The sequence below is a fragment of the Trichechus manatus genome, unplaced genomic scaffold (genome assembly GCF_000243295.1).
Source record: "Trichechus manatus latirostris isolate Lorelei unplaced genomic scaffold, TriManLat1.0 scaffold00104, whole genome shotgun sequence".
NCBI classification, from domain to species: domain Eukaryota; kingdom Metazoa; phylum Chordata; class Mammalia; order Sirenia; family Trichechidae; genus Trichechus; species Trichechus manatus.
Genome location: NW_004444040.1, coordinates 9,410,058 through 9,433,517, shown reverse-complemented (window position 1 = coordinate 9,433,517; position 23,460 = coordinate 9,410,058). Strand labels below are relative to the sequence as shown.

The window sequence follows — 23,460 nt, the reverse complement described above, 5'->3', positions numbered from 1 at the left end:
ACTTTATAGTTTTAAGCTTTATATTCAGGTCTTTGATCCATTTTGAAGTAGTTTTTGTATACGGTGTGAGGTATGGGTCCTGTGGAACCTATAAAATTTTTGCTTTTAGTAGGTCACTTGGGCAGCAGAGGTGTGGATAAATTGGAAGGAAAATCAGGAGGCTATGGCACTAATTCAAGAGCTGATTAAGGACAGTCTCTAATAAGAGAATGACAATGGGAACAAGAAAAAAAAAAGAAGAAAAAGGCAAACAACTCAATACAAAGTGTGAGCAATGGCTGTGAATATGCAGTTCAGCTAACAAGGAGTATAAGTCATCAATAAACATGTAAGAGCAGAAAAATAAATAAAAATCAAACAATATGGTATCTCCTTTGATTTTTGGCCTGTCAGACTGGCAAAAATTAAAAACACTGGCAACACCCAACGATGGCAAGGCTAAGGGGAAAAATATTAATGAGGTAGAATTGACAAGAATTCATGGTTAAGTCTTTTTACAACACTAAATTTTAATGAATCTACTGAAATAAGATTTCAGGTACTTCCAAATAAGGATGAAGCTATTGGCAAATGCCGGGGCTATGCTGTTCACTGACTGACTCTGTGAATACTCTTTGTACTCCTTTATATTATATGACTAAGGAAACAGCCTCAAAGTCATTTGTTATTTTTCATAAAGAAAAATCAGAGTGCAAAAATATTAATATTATTACAGCAATCAACAAAGTGACCTGTCTAGAGACTTCGGCTTATCCAGAATTATATATTAAGCACACATATCATGCTGAGGCTCATTACTGTTATGTGGCTCTGAAAATAGAAAAAGGTAAGAAACTCATGCAAATGAGAGAAGATATCCAATTTATACAAAAGCATAAACCACTCTCATTCAAACATATGAAGCTACCCATGCAGTAACAACAACTCTTTCTATTTTCAGGGAACATGAGAAGCAAAACTGAAGTCCTGGCCAGATGGTTACCTCACTGCCATCAAGTCGATTCCCACTCAGAGAGACCCTATAGGACAGAACAGAACTACCCCATAGGGTTTCCAAGGCTCTAAATCTTTACAGATGCAGACTACCACATCTTTCTACCATGGAGCAGCTGGTGGGTTTGAACCGCTGACCTGGTTAGCAGTCGAGCGCTTAACCATTGCACCACTGGGGCTCCTGCCTTGTGGTTAGTGGCTTTGAAATTGCTTTTGAAAAAGGCTTGTAAGTAAGATTATGGGAGCAGCTGAGAACGGGCAGTTAGATAAACATCTAGAGAGTTGTCTTTGGCACTGGGGAAAGGGCAAAAGCGCGCGTTCAGTTTCCACGTTTAGTAATGCTGTTAACAAACAGTATAAAGTGGTGCTGTATCATTCTGTGTGTCCTTTTCAACCTTGTGGGTGTGCATGGCCTAGAACGTGATGAACCTTGGTCATTTGTGAAAAGCAATCTTGTGGCAGAGATGGATGAACAATGCCCCTACTTCTTGGAAATGAACAGTTTGGACCGAGGTTAAACAATTATAACCAGGAGCACAGTTATTTGCTTATACTCTAAAGTTAAGCAGCAAGGTAATTTGGAGAAGAAACGAAACTCGGGGGCTGGCGGAGAGTCAATCTTTGCCACCAAAGGTGAGGGGGAAAGGCCAGTAAACTGATTATAATACAATACAAGGTGACAAATGTTGTAAAAGCGGTAAGTGCCAAGTAATGTGGGAGCACAAAGGAGGGGAAACTGAGGAAGACTTCAGAGAAGTAATATTTGAGTTGGTTTTTGAAGGTTAAATAGGCATTTGCCAGGCAGAGGAGAAACTTGTAAACGTAAAGGCATAGAGGTATAAAGAACACAGGTTTGTGGGAAATAGGAAGTTCAGTACCAGGAGGAACAAGGCAGGACAGGTAAGATATGATAGGCCTTGACCTTACTAAGAACAGAAACACATAACCACTGGTGAAATTTATCACCTATACAAATATTTGTTAGGTACCTACTGCATGCCAGGAACTGTGCTACCTCCTGAAGATAAAACAGAGAGCAAAAGGGACAGAACTACTTCTCGGGAGGTTTACACATTTGTGGAGAGAGATGTTAACCAAACAGCGTGAATGAAGTTCAGAATGCTCCTCGGCCTGTAACAAGGGGACCTCTCAACAGAATAAGCTTCCCAACAGTGTGGACTGTGAGCAGAGAGCTGAAGGATGCATAGGGAAAAGAAAGGACTAGCCCTGAGATGAGCAGAAGAATGGAGCTTTGGAAGACATGAATTAAGTCTGCTGCGGCTGGAGCAAGAAAGAAGGAAAAAGTGGTACAAGACGAAGCTGGAAAGGCAGCTACCCCAAGGATCTTGGCCTTCATCCTGGGAGCCTTGGGGAGATGTTGAAGGGCTTCAGGCAGAGGTGGACCTGTCATCAAACCTGTGACGTTAAGGGATCGTGCTAACTGAAGGAGGTGGGGCGTTAACCAGAGCAGATGCAAGGGAGCCAGCTCAGAGGCTGTTGCAGGTGTCTAGATAAGGTATGAGTATCAGAAGGCATGGTCAGTTAGAGGTTACTGTTTGCAATGCAAAGAAAGAGAAGATAGTGCTCTCACACCAAGTTTACTTTGGAAGTGGGATTTATAGCACAACCTTCTTCTAAAGTGTGAAAAACACGTTACATTGCATCATGCACCCCTCTGGCACTTCACCACACTACTCATCTTACTACAAGGAACCCCAGCTTTCATCCCACCAGTGGTCACTGGAGGCACCATCAGGCAAAGAGGGGCTCTCTCCTTCTTTGTAGCCAGTCAGAGGCAAAGGCAAAAGACAAACTGAGAAAAATCATTTGCAACATAGATAACATACAAAGCATTCATACCCTTACAGAGTTTTTACAAACCAATAATAATACGAACGTTAAACTAGAAATATTATAAAGAAATTGAAGTGTGCAAATAAGTACATTATCAGGATGTTCATTACACCATTGTTTACAACAGTGAAAATCTTAGCTGCAACCTACATGTCCCATCAACAAATGAGTACAGACATTTAATGGAACACTATGTAGTCATTAAAAATAGTAATATGTGTGTGTGGAAGGACTTCTATAATATATGAAGTAGAAAAAACAGGTTAAAAATTTTCTGTTTAAAAATAAACAAACTTCCTCAGGAACTCAAGAAAAGCTTTCATTTCCATCCTCAGTACAGAACTGTGTTCCCTAGTTGTAAGAGAGGGTGGGAAATGGAGGAGTTAGCTTTCTTCGCTCACTAGTAGAACAAGGCAAGGGAAGGGGTGGTTGAGAACAGGTACTAACCAAGCTGATGTACAGTACCTGCCACACCAGTAGTGGAGGTCTTGAAACTTTGCTCCATTCCGTTTCATTTTTTCCAGGTTAGAAAATGAGACAAGCCAGAAGTGCTGAGGTACAGGGGGTGCAAGCTCTTTTGGCTTTTCTCAAGGTTTACAGTACTACTGAGCTAAAGGAAACCCTGGTGGCACAGTGGTTAAGAGTCTGGCTGCTAACCAAAAGGTCGGCAGTTCAAATCCACCAGCTGCTCCCTGGAAACCTCATGGGGCAGTTCTACTCTGTCCTACAAGGTGGCTATTAGTCGGAATTGACTCGACGGCAATGAGTTTTTTTTTTTTTTTTTAATTGAGCTGAAAACCAAAAAGCATCACTTAACACAGTATTGTCTGGACTCAAACTTGCATTTGTTCAAGATTTTCAGGTTGGGTAAAATTATTCTGCCCATTTATCAGCTGTGCTGGGGTGAATGCTTTGAATCAAGTACATCTTCAAAACCAGTACTAGCTGGTGTTCTCACGTGTTGCAGAGTAGAACTGTGCCCTACAGGGTTTTCAATGGTTGATTTTTCAGAAGTAGACTGCCAGGTCTTTCTTCCAAGACACCTCTAGGTAGACTCAAACCTCCAACTTTCTGATTAGCAATTGAGCATGTTAATGGTTTGCCGTCACCCAGGGACTCTGTACCTTCAAAGGGGGGTATTAACATAATTTTCTTCCTAGAGAGGTGAACAATCCCACACTGCATTGGCATGATCTGCTTCACAGTAGTCCAGTCATCATTCTCTGAGGATTCCTATGGGGCTGAACCCTATTTGTACCATAAGTAGTACTATAAAATGTGGATTCAAAGTAAAAAAAAAAATTAAAAACACAACAATAACAGAGTGGAAAGAATACAAGAGCTGGGTCTAGGTTCAGGTTCTGCCACTTGTCACCCAAGTACCATTTTATTCAACATATCACTGATTCTGTGTATCAGGCACTGGGCTGAGCATGGGGAAGGGGGCATGAGAGGTGAAGATGACCAAATCTCTGTCCTCAAGAAGACTACCTTTTATTTGGGCAAGCCACTTAATCTTGCAGACCTTTAGTTTCTTCACCCATAAATCAGAGGAATTGCCACTCTCAAAGTGTAATTAGGAAACTGGGTAGGATTTCTCAATCTTGGTTCTCTAAATGTTTCGCTCTGGATAATTCTTTGCTGTGAGGGTTGTCCCGTGCACTGCAGGATGGGCAGCAGCATACCTGCCCTCCACCTGCTAGATGCCAGAAGAATCTCTCCTGCCAGATGTGACAACCAGAACTGTCTCCAGACATCGACAGATGTCCCGGGGAGGGGGGGGGGGGCGACAGGGGACATTCCCGGTTGAGAATTACTGAAATAGGGTGATAGATGTGAAAGCATTTTAAAAAGTATAAAGTCTCAAATCAATTTAAGTCAGTATTAATATTATTCTCTTGTAAGGATATTTGTCAAAATCAAACAAACAAACAAACAAAAAAGCCTTTAAAGAACTTATGGTTTCCTTAGGAATGTTTCATTTTATATTTTTATATATTTTGCCTACCATTAAAAGCCCTTCAGAGCTTTTCAATTACTTTTCTTTACCAAAATAAAGTCTCTTCATTAGAACATATTTTCTAAATGTATCACTCTACTTGCATGACAGTCAGAGTCAAACATAATTGCCATCTCTACAAAGCAGAAACCTTATTTTCTTTGCCTAAAAAATCGAAGTGCTCTGTGCCTACCTTTTAAGGACAAGGGACTGGATCTTGTGAATTCTGCATTTGACGGCCTGTGCTGTTTACGAACTTCTAAGTACTCCTTAACTCTTGAATCAATGGCTTCTTTCAGAAGTAAACAGACCTCCTAAAGTAAATTAAAAAAATGGATGTAATCTCCTAATTTAATATAGTACAAAAAAATCAACATAGTACATGTTAAAAAGTCAACATTAAACTTTCTTCTTTTTTTTTTGGTGAAAATATATGCAACAAAACATACACCAATTCAACAATTTCTACATGTACAATTCAATGACATTGGTTACATTCTTCAAGTTGTGGCCAACTTTCTCGATATCTTTTTCCGAATTATTTCACCATCATTAACATAAACTCACTGCCCCTAAGCTTCTCACCTAACCTCTTGAGTTGCTGTTGTAAATTTGATCCATATAGATGATTCTTTAAAAGAATACAGTGTTCAAGGTAGACGTTCTTTTCTAATTAAGCTAAACTATAGTTTAAAGATTACTGCAGGGGATAGTTTCAGTTTAAGGTTTAAAGACTCCCTAAGGGCAATAGTTTTCTGGGGGTCATCCAGCCTCAATAGGTCCGAAAGGCTGGATTCCATGAGAATTTGAAAATCTGTTCCACATTTCCTCCCTTTTGATCAGGATTCTTCTATAGATCTTTGATCAAAAGGTTCAGTAATGGTAGCCAGGCACCATCCAGTTCCTCTGGTCTCATAGCAAAGGAGGCAGTTGTTCATGGAGGCAATTAGACACGTATTACAATTCCTCCTCCAATTCTTGACCCTCCTTCTTCCTCTATTGTTCTAGGAGAATAGAGGCCAAGTGTACCTTGGATGGCCACTTGCAAGCTTTTAAAACCACAAAGACTATGCAATGAACTAGGAGGCAGAACAGAAGCACTAAAATCAGTATTAGGCCAATTGATTTTAATGTCCCAAGAAACCATGACCCTAAACCTCTGAATCAAGAAAATAAATCTTATGAGGTGGCTGGTTGTACACAGACAGTACCAGCAGCTGCCTTTTTTTTTTTTTTTGGTCATTGTTGTAAATATGTCTGTCACACAACTTTTTCCAGTTCAGCTTTTTCCAGGTGTACAAACTAACTTTGATAATATCTAAATTTTATTTTTTAACATTTCCTTTTCCCCGACTTGAAATTGATTGGTTTTTTTTTTTTTTTTGGTGGTGGGAGGGGGTAGAAATATATATAACACAACATTGTCAGTTCAACTTTTTTCAGGTCTATAGCTCAGTGATAGCAACCACATTAATCACGTTGTGCAACCATTTCCCTTAATTAATGCTAAATTTCCCTTCGTGGACATTTTGTTTTATTTGTTTTTTTAATTTAGATATGAATGTTGAAAGCAATGTTATATAAGCTCATGGATAACACCACACATTTAAATTTGCTACTAAAGTTTCTTTGAAACCATGATGTTGGCTCACTTTGTGATCCGATAAATTCATTTCACTTCTCTCTGCCTCAGTTTCACATTTCTAAAAGGAGGATAAAAACAAACCACACGGACTTCAATGTAAAAATCAGTATGATGAGCTGATAAAATCAATGAGGTAAAGAATATCTTCATATAAATACCAAGCAGCTGTTGTATTGTGATGAATAAAAGAAGCCAAATAGCGCCACGCTGGCTGGCAGCAAGGGCCTCACTGAGATGCCTCCTGTGGCCAGGCAGGGGCTGGGGTTGAAGGGAGAAGCCAGGTTACACGCATATTCACATCCTGTGGGTGCAGCTGGCAGCCCAGTCCCTAGGGGGCAGCTCCCTGTGGTATCAGTGGACTCCTATCCTGTAGAGATACAGACAAGGTATTGCCAGATCTTCCAATTTTTCAAGAGTAGCCAGAAACAGTGATTTTTATTTATCAGACCTGGTTCAAATTTTTACAAATCTAAACACTGTCATTCTGACCGCAGGTTTACTAACCTACTGAAGAAGGAATAGCATTGAGCAGTGGGTTCAACAGAAAACTGGAAATCAGCAATCTAATTTTCTTCCATGCCCTTGTTGATGATACTGCATATGCCTGTAGCTTTTGTAAAAACTGCACTATATCTACCTGTTAATGCTAAAAATAATTTCACTTCTCGTATTTCTTTAAAGCCGGTTAATATTTGTTAGGTGACAAAACACATAGTTTTGACTCTGTTTCAACATAACATGTTGTTGTTGTTAGCTGCAACAAAAATCTATGCTTCTTAATTTAGGTTACGAGCTGATCATTCTGGTTCAATTCTCAAAGACTCTGCAGAAGGCTGTGAGTTGCCAAGGTCACCTCAAACCTGTTTCACTGGTTTCCTGCAATGCCATCGCAAGCTGATCTCTTAGAATCTTCATAAATTAAAATGGGAACAAAGTTTTAAGCTGCTTCTAAGGGCAATTACAGCCAAACTTTTCTTTTATTGTAAAGGCTGCACCCCTCAAACAGTACAGAAACCCCTTGATTTAATTCACAAATGTGAATTTCTAGATGAAACACTAACACTGGTGTTCTCTCTCCTGCTTCTCTTTTGTAGTCCAAGGATGCAGTGCCCTGTGCAATACAGAGATAGATATCCATTTACAGTTGAGTGTTTTGGCATTGTTCACACAACAGAAAAACAACTATGCCTTATACTGTTGTTTTAATTAAAGAATTTTTTCTTCACATGCAGGGTTCAACTATGACTGAGCTTGAAAATATGTGGAAGACATACATGGAAACAAGGATTGCTAAAATTTGGCCATAAATGCCCTATAAGGCTAGAACTAAAAATAGCACGACAAAAATAGAGCAAAGCCCCATATACATAAACTTTCTCCCTATACTTACGGGGCTTTCCTACAAAAAGTCAAGTTTGACAAATGACAGGTAGACCATGCACAATGTGGCTGAGATACCCCCAATTACTGTACCACTTAGCAAAGCAGTCCCTTCAGAATCTGAGAAACGCACAAAAAGAAAACTTCCCTGCCAAATGTGAAGGGCAGATGAGAAGAACAAGTTAAAATCATCAAGCGAGCATGAGAGATGCATTTGGCATCTCCAGGCTACGGGGCTTATGTTCGCTTCTTCAAGTTTACAATGGAACAGTTTGCGTTCAGCTGTTTGGGTACAAGCACTACTTGTGCTAGACTCAAAATAAACATATATTTAACACATGTAATCAGTTTCTTTTTCTGCGAAGGAACTGGGTAGTCTTAGACTTTCACTATATAAAGTAACTGTTAAAGTGCAATCAAATTAGTGGCTCATGAAATCCCAACCGTGAGGAGATGATCTAATGATAAAAGAGATGAAAGTGTTGAGACACTGAACAAAGGCTAAATCACATCCTTTGCTTGACTAGCTTTTCTGTTTTCTGACACGCACACGCACACAAATTATCCCAGAGCAATCTTAATGCCAGTGAACACATTTTAAAGGGACAACTTAAAATAGAAACAGTGAATGATTGACTTTGCTTCGAGAGGAAAGCTCAGGGGGCTGGCGTGGCCTGCACCTCTGCCCGCGTGCTGCAGTGGCAGCTCTCCATGTCCTGTCGCGCAGCTCTCATATCTTTGCAAAGTCATGCGCCATTGCCTTGAAGTAGGGACTAGGTGGAGACAAGCAGCTGTGTATGGCACCCTGGAGACCTGGCTTCACACTCAGGGTAAGAGGTGATTCACATACCCATAGCTTTATTTTAAAGCCTCCCAAATCAACTGACGAAAGGCATAAGGCCAAGTGGTAAAGCTGGGAAAGAGTGGAAATACAGGTCTGAAACAGTGGATTCTAGGATGCTGATAATATAAGTCAAGTCAGAGGCTTTTTGGGTGAGCTTCCCTCGGGTGCATATTAGTCACTGGGGAAACGAATTAACCGTTCTAAATTATGGGGACATGTGTTAGGAAGCTAAAGCTAGAAATCTCAGAGAGGTGGGCTGCAGTAGGAGATGTTGGCCTGCTAAATATTAAATCCTGAAGACGACAGTCTACACTTACTTGCTTCAGTAAGTCCCATTATAGCAAATCTTGGGTCTTTCTTCTCCCATCTTTGGGCCACCTGCATCCTTTGCAAAATTATGAGAGCAAAGTTCTGATAATATTATTACCTGCTGACTGAAAATGTATTACTCTGTAAATTTTCTTTTGGGGGGACTTTTTTTTTTTTCCTAATGATCTCCAAAAACTGATAGAAAAAAATTATTACAGGAAAGTTTTTCTTAGCCCGTATCACTAGTTTCTTCTCTGTACACCATCTTTTTATAAAATTTTTCATTTCTAGCCCTAAAAAGCTATTGTGACAAACAAATATTATTGAAGAAAAGAAGTGCTATAGCATTATGAAAATTATGTAGAAGCCATTGCTTTGCTGTCCCTGTACTCTGGTAAGCAGGGGTCTGGAGAAGGAAGTAAAGTACATGTGAGAGTTCGATCTACCTTATGAACACTCAAACACAGCAGCACCTGGATGGGATCGCTGAAGCTTAGAGCCGGGAGTGATCTGTTATTGTTAGTTGCCATAGAGTTGGCTCCAACGCACGGTGACCCCACATACAACAGAACAAAACATGGCCTGGTCTGGTGCCATTTTCACAATCGTTGGTATGCTTGAGTCCATTATTGCGACCATTGTGTATTCTGAGTGCCTTCCAACCTAGGGGACTCGTCTTCCAGCACTACATCAAATAATATTCTATTGTGATCCGTAAGATTTTCACTGGTGGATTTTTGGAAGTAGATCATTAAGTGTTTTTTACTAGCCTGTCTTGGCCTGGAAGCTTTGCCGAAACCTGTCCAACATGGATGACCCTGCTGGTATGTGAAATACCAGTGTCATACCTTCCAGCATCATAGCAATACGCAAGCCACAACAGTACGACAAACTGACAGACAAGTGGTGGGAAGAGACAGCATCTAGTTGAACCCCTTCGTTTGCAGATGAGGAGGCTGAGGCCCAGGGAGGTCAAGCATTAAGCTCCTGTCACGTGAGTATTTGCTTTACTCACTGACCAAAGTGAGGGAAGGAACACAGTCAAATGTCTCCTCATTTGTTGTCAAAGGCTCATGATAATAAAAGGACGGTAGAAGATAAAAGTGCAGAAGAGGAGGATTTCAGGCAGGTGTGGAAGATCAGCCTTCTGTTAACCTGTACACCTGCTCCAGGTGCTCGGTTCCGTCCTTCGCAACCAGTCATATTAAAATCCCTGCTTACCCAGTCGCTTTAACGTCTTTTCATTCACTCTCTCTCTTTTAATATAGAGAACTCCTTCCCCCAAAATAAAAAGGTTGGAAACTTCTGGTTTAAATAGTAGAGCAGTGTATGAAATGTATGGATGTGGTTGTTTCTAATGGAAAAACAAGAGGAGGTACATCTGGGGTATGTCACTGGGAATACAATAACTGTTCTTCAAGGGTTAATCCCCACTCATAATATTTTTGTCCACTTTTTGTGAAAATGAAAAGCTGGAAAGGGCTAATATCTCTTCTTATAGCAGCAGCTACTTGTATTTAAATGGTGAAAACAGTTTTGTTGTACCTCTTTCTTCTCTTCAGAAAACCAGCTGGTATCTCTGTTTGAACCTTGAGGTGACACATGAAGATCCACCAGGACAGCAAAGTTCCCACACTGAAAGACATAATGGCAGAGTCAGTGTCTGTGAGGTTCACGCTCAGCAAACAACAAGAGAAAATCTCACAAATTCCTATGTGGTCACTCACAACGAAATGGTAATTCATTTTTTTTCAATAATTTTCTGGGACAGAAATCTTAATATGGGACAGTGCTACTGGTCATAACCTACTACTCCTTTCCACAAGTTTGATTTTATAGTGCATATGCTAAGGAGAAATACAATTTTAATCAGGATGAAAAAGACAAAATATCTCTGGCCCATACCTCAAAGGGGGAGGCCCAGGCATCCAGTGGCAGTTGGAAGACATATTGACCCCTGAGAAAAATTAAATGGGTCAGTCCAAGGTAGGTTCCAGAAAAGAATTATGCCCTGGACAGCCAGAAGAATTCTTCCTTCTAGGTAGGAGAGGGCAGATAGGGGCTACTGCATTTTTAGGTGGACAGGACATCTTGGAATGGAAATGGAAGCAAGGAAGAATGAAAAACAATCAAGGAGAGAAAGGCAGATGCTGGATGATGGTTATAGAAACTAAAGAAAGTTTTATTAAAATATGCTACAAAACTGTGCAAAGCCTACTTCTGTTCTTATTCTACAGACCAGCACTGTCCAGCACTTTTGAAAAAATGGAAGTGTTCTATCTCAGTGACGTTCAATAGAGTAGCCACTAGCCGCGTAAGCACTTAAAATGTCACCACTGCAACTGAGAAGCTGAACTTATTTTGTTTCATTTTAATTGGTTTAAATTTAATTTAAATAACCACATGTGGCTGGTGACTACTGTACTGGATAGCACAGCTAGAGATCCTGTAAAGAGCTGTAGCCTCATAAATCCTCACACCCTATAAGCAAAGTAATTTCTGAGAAAGTCAAGACAACTGTGCATGGATTGGTTTAGAAAGCAATAAAAGACCAAGACTGCAGGTTGTAGATGTCTAATAGGCCCAGAGGGTCAGTTTATGGCCGAAAAGGAAAAGTCACGCATGTACCTCTTTGGAGGAACAGGGTTATTATTATTATTTTTAATTCTGTGCAATAATTTAATGGATAAAGGAAAGTATTTTCAAGAAATGATCTTAGAACATGAGATACCTACAGAGGGGGCGGGGGCAGAGAGAAACTTGACATCTACCTCACACCATAAACAAAAAATTATTTCTTGTCTATCTTTCTGAGATGGATTACAGATCTAACATAAAAACCAAAACTATCTTCACTTTGGGGTAGGAAAACATTTCTTAGCTGGGACACAGAAAACACTAACTATAGAAGAAAAGAAATGTTAAGTTGGATTTTGTTGAAATTAAAAACCTCTGCTTACCCAAAATCACTGTTAATATAATGAATGTATATGCCATAGACAGAGAGAAAATATTCACAGTACATATATATAACATAAAGGACTGGTATCCAAAATATATAAAAAACACCTATAAATCAGTATTTAAAAAACAGACAACCGAAGCCTGAACAGACACTTCTTGAAAAAGATACACTAATGACACATGAAAATGTGTTAAACATCATTGGCCACCAGGAAAATGCAAAGTAAAGTCACCAACAGATACAACTACATACTCACCAGAATGATTAAAATTAAAAAGACTGACAACACCAAAAGTTGGCAAGGATATGGAGTAACCTGAACCCTCATACATTGCTAATGGAAATGTAACAGGATTCAACTACCTTGGCAGTTTGGCAGTTTCCTATAAAGTGAAACGTATTATTTACCCATTGACCCAGCAATCCCACCCCCAGGTATTTATCCAAGAGAGATGAAAACATATATGCATACAAAGACTTGCATTCAAATGTGCCTAGCAGCTTTATTCATACACCAAAACCATACCCATTGTTGGGGAGTGGATCCCAACTCATAGCAAATAGCCCAAAATGAAAACAACCCAAAAGTCTATCAACAGAATGAATAAACAATTGTGGTATATTCATAAAATGGACTGCTACTCACCAAACTACTAATACTCTCAACACAGATTAGGCTAAGAAACATTATACTGAGTAAAAGAAGCCAGACCAAAAGATAAATACTGCATGATTCCATTTATATAAAGTTCTAGAACAGAAAAAACTATGGTGAAAGAAATCAGAACAGTGATTGCCTGGGGAAGTATTGACTGAGAAGTGGCACAAGGAACTTTCTGGGGTGGTAGGAGCATACTAACCTTGATGAGCTATACACCTAAGATCAGTGCATTTCACCCTATATAAATTATACATCAATAATAAACAATATTTCAAATGTTACATAAAGATATATTCATATTTGTTGACAGTCGTTTAAAATGCAAGAATCATGTCTCTGAAAGTATGTGTGTTTGGGGGGAGACCAAATTGAAGTTCATTGACTAGTCAACCATGAGGCAAGACCAAAGATGGTCACCTCTGATGTCAAAGAGTGCTCTGTGACCCACTAAACTGCAATTTGGTGTGTTACAACCAGCATTTTAGTTTAATAAAAGAAACGAAAAGAATATTGGAATGAAATGGAATAGAAAATACTAGTGTGTCACAGAGTAAGGTCAGCTATTGTTTTGCGAAACTTATCTGAGAATGTTCTGAGTCAAGATGTAAAACGTATTTCTCACTGTGGGTTGTGGTAAAAAATGTTTGAAAACCATACTCAAGTACACTGTTTTTTTGAAGTTTCATCACAACTGTTGATTATACATTTAACCTTCTAGGAGTATGCTGCCACCAGGTGGAGGTCACATGCCACAACTACATGATCTTAGCCAAGGGTTATTAACCTTTCATGTGCCATGGACCCCTTTGGCCAGCTGTGAAGTTGATGAAACCTACGCAGAATAATGTTTTTCAAGACATAAAATATAACACACAGGGTTAAAAAGAAAACCGATTATATTAAAGTACAGTTGTCAAAACATTTTTAAAAACTGTGATATAGTAATGCATGCACTTATTTATTAAGGCATCGGACCTTGTCATATAGCAGTGGATCCAGTAACTACTGTAAAGCTATGGTGGTGATGAGCATATTATGATATTTGCAGATATCTGCAACAACGATGATATAATCTGCAACAACTATAATATGAAAAGATTTGTGATTTCAAATGGTGAGAAATATTGTTAATACTATTGTGTTTTGAACTCTACATTCATAATAAAGGGAAAACTAAACTCGTGAGAACTTGGTCAAAGTAAAGATGTAACTTTTCTCCCATCCAAGTTCATGGACCCTCTGAATTCTATCAGGGGCCCTTTGTGGGGGTCCAGGGACCCCAGAATAAGAACTCCCCCAAAGCAGGGTGATGTGCTTCCTACACAGCTTCCTGGGGTTTGTTGTTGGCGCTCTACGCTGGGCTCTTCAGTCTGAACCAAGTTCTCTGCTACCCACTTTTTACTGGCAAAGGTAATTTTTAAAATAAAATTAAATATTGATGCTGGAACAACTTGGACTGATACTACTAAATAGTTAACTTTCTGAAGAATTAAAAAAATAGTAAGGCAATTTGCTATTTTCTCACTATTTTGTAACTCTGAACACCAGTACCCTGGTCTAATTTTGACTGTAAACAGATTGATTAGATGGTCTTTTTAAAAAATAAATCATTGAATCTTACTCTAGTGATCAAACTCTCCCGGGATTTCTGCTGGACTCCACGGCTTGGCCTGTGTGCAGTCCCCGCCCCCACAGTGGGGTTCTCCCTCACAGCCAGCAGTTCTGAGTACTCGAGCAAGAGTTCTCTCAAACTCCCACACGAATCAGGTATTTTGCCCTTCTAGACGTCTTTTCTCCCATGAGTAAACAGACATGAGGGGGGAAAAAGGCTTCTTAGCACGGCCAGCAGCACGGCTTGCGCTGCTCCTCCTCCTTAATCAGGAGGAGGCTATTGCTACTCTCAGAAGACAGACTTGCCAGCTTTCTACTGAGAGGAGCAGCTCGGAAACCATCACCTCTTTCTCAGGCCAGAGTTGGTGTTTTACACAGGCCACGTTATCTCTTTCACAGTTCAAAGGCTAGAAAAAGCCTCACATACAATGCACTGGGTATGAGTCAACAGTGCAGGTTCTGGTCCAGCTTCTACCACTCTCCACCCAGAGGTTCCGGCCAAAAACCTGGGAGTCACCCCAACTCCTCCCTTTCTCTAACCCTCCACAATCAATTAGTCACCACATCTTGCAGACTTTACTTCTTAAATTGTTCTCAGCCACACCCCTCCTCTCCTGCCCTACTGCTCCCCTCATTTCCCACTTGGAATGCCACAGCCACTTCCATGGGTACCCTGGATGAATCCTCCATGCCACCACTATTTCTAACACACTAATCGGATCACTCCTGCTGCAGTGGGCTGCTAGAGAAGGAAGCTGCAGCTGCTAGCGTGACGTACTGCAAGCTGATGAACTGACTAATCTCTGCCCACCAAGCATGCTGGTTATTTTTCCTATCTCTTCCTTAAGCATCCCAGCCTCGCCCGCTGTCTCCCTCTGCGCTTTTGCTTGTGCTATTTTCCCCCACACTGCTCTCAGGCTTGGTGAAATTCTGTACATCCTCACAACCTAGCAGGAGCGTGACTCTGTGAGCGAAACCTCTGGGAAGGTTTCCTGAACAGTCTGTCTCTCCCGCCTCTGGATCAGGCACATTCTTCAGGTGCTATATGTGTGCCTGCATTCAATGACCGGTCCACGGAAGGGCCTTCCACACTAGACTGTTAGCTCCTTGGTGGAGATAGGGTCCGCACTCGAATCGATTTTATATTCCCAGTGATTCACACAGTACCAGCTCACAGTAAGTGCTTAATATTGAAAGAAAGAAAGAAAGAAAGAACCTAAGAGAGAAAGAGAGGGAGGAAACATAGCAGTACAAATTAGCTCAGTTTTTAGTCAGTTACATTATCTGCAAACTGAGGGCTCTGGGCACATCCTGGGGACAAGGCCATTCCCAGCAGCCCGGGACCTTGATGCATCATAGAACAACTTCCTCATTCCTTATGCAACCCTGCTCCACCACGGCTCCCTTGCCCCTTCATTCACTGTCCTTGGAGACTGCGGCCTCCAACTGCGGTTTGCTCCGAGCTTGCAGCCCTTGCAAGCAGCAGCCTCTAACCACGGTTTGTATTTGGCGCCAGATCTTTGCGCATGCGAGCCAGGATCTCGGCACATGCGCAGAACTGGAAAATCGTGTCCTTACCTGCCAAAGGACCTGAGCATGATGGGAGGGGCGGATATTCTCAGGCTTACAGCACCACCCAGCCCCTCTGCAAAGCCAGAGGTCCCACAATGCGGACTTCCTATGAAGAGTGACTCAGCATGACTCAACACCTGAATCTCCAAATTTGGGCATGGGAGGGCTCCAGGTGTACAGTTTCAGGCGCCAATCCCTGCCCCCTGGGGACTCGAGGACATAAAAGGTCCCTGATCCCCTCTGGCAGGGAGCGAGTGGTCTTTCAGCCTCTATGCCCCACATTGCTCCTTGTCTGCGCAGACAATAAAATTGCCACTCTCTGTTTCCCTCGCAATTGGCGTCCATCTTATTTCAACCGGCTAATAGGACAGGACAAGAACCTGAGGAATTTGGTTACACTTATTCTGGAGTGGCAAGTGCTCTGACATGAGCAATGACAAGAAGTCATTTTTCATATTTTGAAAAAGTGGAATAGAAAGATCCTAGGATCACCCTGGAGTCCCAGGGTGGTGCAAATGATTAATGTGCTGAGCTGCCGATAGGTTGTAGGTTCAAGTCCAGTCAGAGGCACCACGGAAGAAAGACCTGGCTATCTATTTCTAAAAAAATCAACCATTGAAAACCCTATGGAGCACAGTTCTACTCTGACCCACGTGGAGCCTCCATGAGTTGGAACGGACTCAATGGCAACCGGTTTGGTTTTAGGATTACCTCACTATAAACTGATGAGTTGATTAATCACTGCCGATGACGCATGCTGGTTATTTTTCCTGTCTCTTTGTTAAGAATCCCAAAGCTGCAACTTAACTTGAAGCAACCCTAGGTTCACAGAGGTGGGAGGCTTTGTCTTCGAATGCTACATTAAGTGTAACATAAAGGTGAATATGCTAACATTTCTCATGCATGTAGACATCTCAGAAGCACAGCCAGCACTCTGACATGTGGAAGTTTTCGGTCTTTTCTCACTCACTCATTTATTCATTCGTTAACACCTGCTAAGTTTACCAGAGCTACTGGGCCAGGCCCTGGCGGGGGGGTGGGGGGAGTGATGACGGGACACTGCAGTAAGTGTGACAACAGTGGCATGCCCAATGAACCTCTGCCCAAGGAAGCCAAGTGACAAGTCTGTCAAAGGAAGGTCAGGGAAAAGGAGGCAACATCCCAGTCAAGTTCTGAGGAACAGGGCAAGTGGAAGAAAAAGGAAAACGCTCCTGCACAGGGTAAGAGGCCTCAATAGCACAGTGTGCTTTTGCTATGGAAGAGTCTGGTAATTTGGAAATGTAGGGCAACGTCAGCAGATGAGGCTGCCAGTGCAGCCAGTTTAGACCTGAGACTGTGGAGGGAGGTAGAGGGAACCCGAGGAGGCCTGTGGGCTGGAGCACTCTCTCAGATAAGAGTGCGGAACATGGGTTGATGGTGGGGGCGGGGGGTAGCACTAGAGCCAAGCAGGCAAGCTTAAAACCACCACAAGAACCCAGACAAGAGACAATGGCGGGTGATTCTGAGGTGAAGAGGAAGGAGCAGATTCAAGAGACACTCAGGAGACAGAATCAAGAGGACAAGGTTGGGTGGGAGGAGAGGGAAAAGCAAAGATGACGCCAAGGCATGTGAGCAGTTTCTGTCATGCCTGTGGGGTACTGTGCACTCATGGGCCTGTGGCTGAGGAGCAACAAATAGTCATCTGTGTTTTACAACCACTTGGCATTTAAAGATTTAAAGCAGCTTCCATGAACAAGGCAAAGACTGAAAATGGGAAGGGGGTAAGAAAAACAAGGGTAAACACATGAAATGAAGCCAACGACGAATCTGTATAAAATTCACACTATAAAGTGCCAAGTCTTTGCAACACTTGGCTCAGAATTTCTTAGTCAGCAATGTGAAAAACAAAAAGGTGATCGCAGAGTCTATATGATGAGGACGAATTACTGCTGAAGAAACCCAACCATTCCCCATACTAAATCTAGAAAGACCTTTTTCCAGAAGATCTTCATAAAAGACATGGCAATAATCTGGAGTACCAATTTTACTAAAAGGTCTTAGGAAAAATATTTAATATTTTCATGTTAAAATAAACTGCATATATTAATATAGCATGAAATTAAACAGTTCTGGGATTTTTGGAGAAAAATCATACTTTAGAAAATTTACTACATTTATGGAGCATGTATATTCTAGGCAGTATGCTAAGCTTTACCCAGAGTAATCAATGTAATCTTTACCACTAGTTTGTGAAGTAGCACAACTTATTATTCATACTTTTACTGATAAGAAAGTCTAGCTGAAGAAGATAATGACTAGTCCAAGATTACATAGGGGCTAAGTAACAGACCCATGAATCAAATCCAAATCTGTTGGACTCCAAAGCATATTATCATACATTACTTTAAAGACTCTTCCCCGCTGTGGAAGATCACTCAGGACTTCACTTCCAGACCCCGTGTGGGAACACATTTAAGGCTGTCTAGCTGGGAACCCAATGCCCGCATCCTCTCTAGGTGGTTATGAAGGATGAGCACCAACAATCCAGAGTCTTGATTCAGCTCATTAGCAGCCTATTAACAACCCCTACCCAGAGAGTACCAAAAAGAACTGGTGGACGTTCACCATTTCAGGAGGTAGCATACAATCAGGAACTGGTGATACTGAAGGCAGAAGTCGAAGTTGCACTGAAGACATTGCTGAAAAACAAGCCTCCAGGAACTGATGGAATACCAATTGAGACATTTCAACAAACGGATGCAGCACTAGATGTGCTCACTCATCTGTGCCAAGAAATTCAGAAGACAGCTACCTGGCCAACCGACTGGAAGAGATCCACATTTATTCCTGTTCTAAGAAAGGTGATCCAACCGAATGAGGAAATTATCGAACAATATTATTAATATCACATACAAGTAAAATTTTGCTGAAGATCATCCAAAAGCAGTTGCAGCAGTACATCAACAGAGAACTGCCAGAAATCCAAGCCGGATTAAGAAGAGGACACGGAACCAGGGATATCATTGCTGATGTCAGATGGAACCTGGTTGAAAGCCGAAATACCTGGAAGATGTTTACCTGTGTTTTATTGACTATGCAAAGGCATCTGACTGTGTGGATCATAACAAATTATGGATAGCATTGCGAAGAATGGGAGTTCCAGAATATTTAATTGTGCTCATGAGGAACCTGTACATAGATCAAGAGGCAGTCGTTTGAACAGAACGAGAGGATACCGCGTGGTTTAAAGTTAGGAAAGTGTGCATCAGGGTTGTATACTTTCACCATACCTATTCAGCCTGTATGCTGAGCAAATAATCTGAGAAGCTGGACTATATGAAGAAGAACATGGCATCAGGATTGGAGAAAGACTCATTAACAACCTGTGATATGCAGATGATACAACCTTGCCTGCCAAAAGTGAAGAGGACTTGAAGCACTCATTGATAATGATCAAAGACCACAGCCTTCAGTATGGATTACACCTCAACATGAAGAAAACAAATATACTCACAACCAGACCAATAAGCAACATCATGATAAATGGAGAAAAGACTGAAGTTGTCAAGGATTTCATTTTACTTGGATCCACAATCAACACCCATGGAAGCAGCAGTCAAGAAATCAGAAGATGAACTGCATTGGGCAAACCTGCTGCAAAAGACCTCTTTAAAGTGCTGAAAAGCAAACATGTCACCTTGAAGACTAAGATGCCCCTGACCCAAGCCATGTTGTTTTCAATTGCCTCATATGCTTGTGAAAGCTGGACTATGAATCAGCAAGACTGAAGAAGAATTGACGCCTTTGAATTGTGGTGTTGGCGAAGAATACTGAAGATACCATGGACTGCCAAAAGAAGGAACAAATTTGTCCTGGAAGAAGTACAACTAGAATGCTCCTTAGAAGCAAGGATGGTGAGACTACATCTCACATACTTTGGACATGTTATCAGGAGGAATCAGTCCCTGGAGAAGGACATCATGCTTGGTAAAGTAGAGGGTCAGCGAAAAAAAGGAAGACCCTCGATGAGATGGACTGACACAGTGGCTGCAACAATGGGCTCCAGCATAACAAGGATTCTGAGGACGGCGCAGGACCAGGCAGTGTTTCGGTCTGTTGTACATAGGGTCGCTATGAGTTGGAATCCTCACAACAACCCAGGGAGGCAGAAACTATTACCACTCAGTGTTCTGGAAACACTGAGAAACTAGAAAGCTTTCTTTCCCTTTTAGCAGATCCCGGATGATCATGGCTGTTTTGTTTGCCAACCTGGAGATACTTGTCAGACCAGATACAAGGAACACCCCATAATCGTAGTTAACAGAATTAGACATAGCCTGAATTTGAGATCATAATACACAGAGAAGGCGTGGAGAAAGCCCTCTGATGACAAATGGGAGAATGGCTAGCACAGAAGTCCAAAGACTGTGAAGTTCTTCTGATTATGCTCCAGTTAGGAGAGGTTGTACCTCCTCCCTTCCTTGGGTGTTAGTTTCCCTCTATGTAAAAGGAGTGGACCCAACTAGATCTCTTATTTTAAAATTCCATCTCCTGGTTGTGTTTGGTTTGCAAGCATTTTCTTGGATCCTATTTGTACACATAACAGTTGCCCTCCTGTACAGATTACAAAATAGCCACAATGATTCTGGCACCTCGTACTGTCCTCCACCAATCCAATGTGGGCCACCTAACTAAACACAGTAATAAAATCAACTGCTGTTTAAGAACAGCAAGCAGGAGAGCACATGTCCTGCTTCATGGACCTCTGTGGGCATGTTTTAGCCTTGGCAACCAATGACAGAAATTGCCAGTCACATTGCTAGAAATTATGGCACAAGCCGTGGGAAATGCAGGTGCTCTGTGGAGCTGGCTGAGGCAAAAATCTTAGCAACCAATGAGCTCCTCCCCAAAACATCCGTAATACCTTCAGGCAAGATTAAGGTCTTTCGTGCTGCCATAGCACTTTATTCATGCTTCTGTTGTGGAACTTATCACAGGCTTGAAACACATGACTACATGTATCTGTCTACCACTGGACGACCTCTGGTAGGTGCTGCCTTCTATTACCTTTGGGTTGTCAATACCTACTATTGGGTCAGGTACATAGACGATAGTGAAGAGTGTTTATTAAATTAAAAAAAAATCAAATGATAAAAATTATTTAAATAGCAGCCTTGTTAGCCATCAGAGAAACGCACATCAAAACCGCAGTGAGATACCGTTTCCCTCCCACTCAGATGGCTAAGATTCAAAAAAAAGGAAAATAACAAATGTTGGTGAGGATATGGGGAAATCAGAACTCTTATCTATTGCTGGTGGGAATATTAACAGTACAGCGTTGTGGAAAATAGTTTGGTGGTTTCTCAAAACACTAAAAATAGAACTACCATGTTGCTGTTAGGTGCTGGCAAGTCAGTTCTGACTCACAGTGACCCTATGTACAACAGAACGAAACATTGCCCAGTCTTGCACCATCCTCATAATCGAGAACTACCATATGATCCAGTAATTCCACTCCTAGGTATACACCCTAGAAATCTAATAGAAATAACACAGACATTTGCACACCTATGTTCATTGCAGCACTATTCACAATAGCAAATAGGTGGAAACAACCCAAGGGACCATCAATAGATGAATGGATAAACAAAACATGGTACATACATACAATGGAATACTATTCAGCCTTAAAGAAAAATGAAGTCCTGATACAGCATGGAAAAACCATATGAGTGAAATAAGTTAATCACAAAAGGACAGATATTGTATGGTCTCAGTTATATGAAATAAAAAGAATAGGTAGTTATATAGAGACCAGTGGTTACTACTGGTTACCAGGGGAGGGAGTGAGGAGGGAGAGGGGAAATCTTTCTCTGGGAAGTAGTAAACTTATGTTTATGGTGATAGGAAAATTGGCATTGACTAAGGGTAACAGTTACACAACTTGACTAACGTAGTTGTTATCACTAACTTACATACCAGAATAAAAGGGTGAAATGGCAAATACAGTGTTATATACAATTTTACAACTACAGCAGCAGCCAAAAAAAGGCTGCGGTTGTTCATGCTACTTAGGTACAAATAAATACCACAGGAGATTAGTTTTCTTGGTTCAAAGGTTTAGGGTCATGGTTTCATGGGTATATCCAGTCATTGGCCTAATGTTGTCTTTAGAGTTTCTGTTCTACCTCCGAGTCCACTGAGTAGTACCTGGGGTCTTAAAAGCTTGCAAGCAGCCATCCAACATACAACATGTGGTCTCCATTCACCTGGAGCAGCAGCAGAAGACCCAGGAATCAGAGAAGGAAATGGAATGCAATCTAACTGCCTCTTTGCCATGAAACCAGAAAAAATGGATGATGCCTGGCTACCATTACTGAACTTTTTGATCAAGGACCCAATAGATGGATCCTTGTCAACAGGAGGAAAAATGTGAAACAGAACATCAAATTCATATGGAAACCAGACTTACTGGATCCACTGAGACTGGGAGAACCCCCGAATCTACTGCCCGGAAATAATCTTTAAGCCTTGAACCTAAACTATCCCATGAAGTCATCTTTAAACTAAACAATAGATATGCTCAATTAATAAAGAATGTTTGTCCTGAGTATTGCACTTCTGGAAAGAATTATATATACAGGTAGTCCCCGACTTAAAACTGGGTTCTATTCCAATGACTCTGTTGTAAGTTGGTTCTGACATAAATTGAAGACCTCATTTTTTTTGTTATTATTATTGTCTTTTATTATCAGTATTTTTATAAATCCGATCTTTATTTGTCTTTGAGGATTGACATGAGAATGATAACAACAGCAAATTACGCTCTGCAACACTGTATGTAGTACATATTACTGACGATAAAACGTACAAAAAAATGGATGGTCGTAAGTGCCGTTCGTCATAATTCAAGTATGTCGTAAGTCGGGGACTACCTGTATGAGCTCAAATTCATTAACAGTAACTCTAAAGCACTGTGAACTTTAAGGGCAGAAAGTTTAAGTTAATGGTGGTAAAACAACATGGGTAGAGATAGTGAGAAAGGTGACATGATATGAAGTAACGACGTCATTGAAGTGCATATGTAAAACTGTTGAATAGATATATGTTTTGTTGTGTATATTTCCACCAAAAATTAGTTTAAAACAAGAAAAAGAAGTTGACGTTCCTCTGGTCTCCTACTGAGAAAAGGCTCTGTTTTGGGTTTTTGTTTTTTTTTGCCTACAGTTAGTGCTAATAGCGTAGATCACAATCTTCCTCAATAAGATTTGGGAAGGGAAGCTGGGAATAAAGCAATGGCCAATCCAAGCGGTGGCATGAAGGGTAGCTTAAGTTTAACACCTGCCACTGGTACCTTTGGATAGTATTCCAGGCTGAACCGCAGACTCTAAAACCTGTCACTTCATGAAGAATGCAATTAGAAACAGGTCCTTGGTAGCTCCCTTTGAAAGATGAGAACTGATTTTTACTTCATTGACACTTTCCCTAATAATTTTCAAGAAATGATTCTTTTTTTTTAGGACTTCCAGCAAGATGGCACTCTAGGCAGAAACACCACGCCGTCCCTCCACAACAAAGATCCGAAAAACTAAGCCAAACAGAGAATCAACAATCCTGAAACCCTAGAACATCAAATGAAGAGATAAAG

General features: G+C 41.0%; 1 protein-coding gene across 1 annotated transcript in view; it reads right to left on the bottom strand.

Moving 5' to 3' along the window:
* The window catches only part of SLX4IP (SLX4 interacting protein), a 268,157-nt gene that overhangs the window by 60,659 nt on the left and 184,038 nt on the right, over positions 1-23,460 (bottom strand). Inside the window, 2 exon segments of the mRNA XM_023737558.1 lie at positions 5,040-5,160; positions 10,570-10,659. Coding sequence (XP_023593326.1) covers positions 5,040-5,160; positions 10,570-10,659 — 211 coding nt within the window.